This window comes from Equus przewalskii, chromosome 6 (genome assembly GCF_037783145.1).
Source record: "Equus przewalskii isolate Varuska chromosome 6, EquPr2, whole genome shotgun sequence".
NCBI classification, from domain to species: Eukaryota; Metazoa; Chordata; class Mammalia; order Perissodactyla; family Equidae; genus Equus; species Equus przewalskii.
This window is the reverse complement of record NC_091836.1, coordinates 73,664,490-73,668,363: the sequence shown is the minus strand read 5'-3', so window position 1 is coordinate 73,668,363 and position 3,874 is coordinate 73,664,490. Positions and strand designations below refer to the sequence as shown.

At 41.8% G+C, this 3,874-nt stretch overlaps 1 protein-coding gene across 1 annotated transcript; it reads right to left on the bottom strand.

The window, feature by feature from the left end:
- Positions 1 to 1,971: 1,971 nt before the first annotated feature.
- LOC103554105 (olfactory receptor 51V1-like) lies at positions 1,972 to 2,922 on the bottom strand. The gene has a single exon (XM_008524972.2). It carries the CDS (start codon positions 2,920 to 2,922, stop codon positions 1,972 to 1,974), a length of 951 nt encoding a protein of 316 aa, XP_008523194.2.
- Between the last annotated feature and the right edge of the window lie 952 nt (positions 2,923 to 3,874).

Sequence of the window (3,874 nt, the reverse complement as noted above, 5' to 3'; positions counted from 1 at the left end):
ATAGGTTTATTGAGTCCTACTTATGGGAGAGTGTCCAGTGGAGGCTGGCTGGACAGAAGCATGCATAAGCCCACAACCCCCTCAAGACAAGCTTGCTTAAGTGGGCAGAAGAATAAAGGCTGCATGCTTGCCAGAGGCCTACCCTTGGTACAACCAGCGTTCCCAGGAAGACATGGAGGGGCTCTGTGTCCCCGTAAGATGGGCTGTTCTTCTTGTGGGATAAGGGAGGATCCGGGTTGCCCAGGCCCAAATCATCACAAATTCCAGTAGCTGAGCTGCCTGCCCAGGAGGGAGCCGGAAGGACACATGGTTGCAATGGGCCTGGGGGTTTCTGCTGAGCAAACAAGGCCCAGGCCCTACAATGTCCTAATCTTCAGGACCTGTGTATGTGTTAGCTTGCCTGATATAAGGGACTTTACACATGTGATTAAGTTAAGCATCTTGAGATTAGGAGAATCTTCTGCACTATCCAGGTGGAACTAATGTAATCACAGGGTCCTTATAAGAGGGAGGTCTGAGGGTCAGATCACAGAAGATAATGGGACAACAGAAGTAGAGGTCATATTGAGGCCACAACCAAGGAATGAAGACAGCCTCTAGAAGCTTAAAAAGCCAGGGAAACAGATTCACCCTTAGATCCTCTAGAAGAACAGAACCCTGATGATTTATTTTGACTTCTAACCCTCAGAATTGTAAGATAATGAATTTGTATTAAGCTGCTAGACTTGCAGTTATTTTTTATAGCAGCTGTAGAAAACTAATACAGAGATATCTTCTCATCAGCTGAGGAAGCAGGTGTGGCTTTCAGGACACGGCAAGATTAATCCTGTAGAGATTGCTATCTTGATAAAAGATATTTTAAAACTTGGAGATTTAAGTCTTTGCAGCAATTCCAGAATGGGTGCAATGTCAACTGAGCCCTATCCCCGAAGATATTTTCAAGGAGAACTTGGTAATTGGATTCTAAAGCACTGGAAGCAGAGAGATGAATCAGAAATTATATTTTTCCTTGAGATGGTTCCCATCTATTTGGAAAAGGATGAAACAGACACACAGCACATTTCTGCATAATATTAAAGATTCAAGGTGAACAAAGTTCACCAACCCAAAATGCTATTAAAGTTTGTTTATATATCCTAAATATCATTCATATCTCTTATCATATTTCCATTTTCAAAACCATTACTCTAAGAGAGGCCACGATCAGTTCTCAATTGAGCCTTTGCAATAGTTTCTAAACTAAACTCTTCTCTGCAGACTTTATGGATAATTTAAAATGCCGCAAAGAAGTCCTAATGATACAATATTTAGTGAAAAATTGTAGAGTGAAAAATTGAACGCAATAAGGTCTCAGCTTCATAACCTTGAAAAAAATTAGGAGAAAGTCTTTGGACTAGAGGGGTTATACATCTTTTTATTCCAAAACATCTTTAATGGACTTGCATTAAGTCAGTAATAGAGGAAAGAGAATAGAGCAGAGGGAAGCCTCAACATCATAGTAACTCAACTCACCTGTAGGAATGAGGAAAGTCCAATTTCACTATATAATATATTTTGATATAAGGTCCATTACTTGAATAACCTAAAAAATAGGCATGTCTCTGAAATTTTAGGTAGAGGTGTGACTAAATGGAATGAAAATATTGATTAACTCAGGATAACACAATTTTCATATGGCAATCATGCTGCAAGGATATACAATACAATACAAAGCCCCTTATTGTTTCATCCATAATGGTTTGAGTATCCTACAGTAAACTTTCAGAAACCTGCTCTGGATTGTGTATCAGCAAAACTTAGTTCATTACCTCTCTTGCATTAGCAAGTCACTTAAGTTCTTTAATGCTCAAGTTCTTAGAAAAGAATAAAACATTATAGAAAATAGTATTCAAATTGTATCTTGTTGCACACATGGGGACTAGCATTATTATTTTTACCTTAAAACATTCTTACTGATAAAACCCAAGGGTTTCACCCCATTTTCAGGGAAAACCACTTCTTCATCCTGCTTCGGATCTGCTGGGTCTTTACACTGTAGATGATTGGATTCATCAGGGGTGGAAAGAGAATATAGATATTGCCCATAAGGACATGAACCAAAGGTGAGAGATGCTTTCCAAAGCGGTGCACCATGGTGAGACCAATGATGGGAATATAAAAAACCAGGACAGCACAGATGTGGGAAACACAGGTCTGCAAGGACTTGAGCCTCTCCTCCCGGGATGCAATTGCCAGCACCGTATGCAAGATGAAAATATAGGAGATAAGAATGAGGACGGCATCCAACAACAAAGTACAAATCACTAGAGCCAGGGCATAGAGGCTGTTGAAGCGGATGTCAGAGCAGGCCAGCCGGAGTAGGTCCTGGTGAAGGCAGAAAGAGTGAGAGAGGATGTGGGGACGGCAGTAAGGGAAGAACTTCAAACGAATGATGACGGGAAGAATAGACAAAGCACTTCTCATCAAAATGGTCACCATAAAATGAATGACTCTATTATTAGTCAGGATGGACGTATACCTCAGAGGATTGCAAATTGCTATAAAGCGATCAAAGGCCATGGCGAGAAGGACTCCAGACTCTGTGCACGAGAGTCCATGAATAAAGTAACTTTGGGCAATGCAGGCATCCAGATTGACTTCTTGGTTGAGCCCCCAGAGGATCCCCAGGACCGTGTGCACTGTGGACAGCCCCATGCACAGGTCAGTGAGGGCCAGCAAGGCCAGAAAATAGAACATGGGCTGGTGCAGGCTCGACTCAGTCCGGATCACATGGAGCACCATGCAGTTTCCCAGGAAAACCATAGCATAGATGGAGGAGAAGGGAATTGAAAACCAGGGATGGTACTGGTCTAGACCAGGGAACCCTGTGAGAATAAATATCGAGGAATTAATAATGGAAGCAGAAGAAGCAGACATGAGCATTTGGAGCTAATTCCCAAGGAAAGGTAAAGATTCACAGTTTTGTGTATATTATCTGGCTTTGAGAACAGTTTAACATAACACAGTGCTCAGAGCATATATAGCACAAGTTAAGTTAATTGTAGAACCCCAGGGAAGTCAACTGTAGGAGAAGCTACTGTACAAGATGGTTTCACAGAGAACGTCCTTGATGTCAGGTCTCAGAGGTTATAGAAGCAAATCAACGTCTGACCACTATAGGCAATTGATCTCTAACTTCCTTCTCTTGTAGTCTCTCTGAGCCTTTTGCACCACACACACCAGGTGACAGTGACTCAAGTTATTGAGAGCGTAAGTCTGCTCCTGCTCTGCTGCTCCTGGGTAACCTCTGAACGCTCTCTCCTTCCCCCAGTCCTTGTGTACAGGGAGTCAGAAGGCTCAGAGTTAGGAGGAAGGAATGAAGAGGATTGTGGGAGCTGGTGAACCCGGGCTCCAGGGAGAGCACTATTCTCTCGTGAAGGATGATGCAAGTGAAAGATGCTTCCTGGTTCTTCCAGGCTAGCAGTTTCCTGGGATTCTGAGGAAAGGATAAATAGCAGCCTTTTCCCCAGAGTCCACAACTTTTCTAATCTTAGAGGGAGGGTGACTCATGGCATTGACTGAAAATGGACTGGATTGACTGACTGTGCTCAGAAGAAGCTAAGAAGCAAAGATCCAAAGGGAAAGATAGTATCAGAAATCTGAGGAATTTTTGTGTCCATTTCAGTCTGAAATAAACTATAATGTTTACATAAGATTTATTTATTGTTTTCCGCTTAAGGAAATTTTTATTTTTCACTGAATTCCTCAGTCAAACTCTCTCCCTTTTTTGAACTCCAGAGAAATGTGTCTCCTTTCTGACAGGTGTAGTATAAGAGCTGTATATAAAAAGGTTTCATAAAAATACTATAAAATGACACACACCATATTGCTAAAA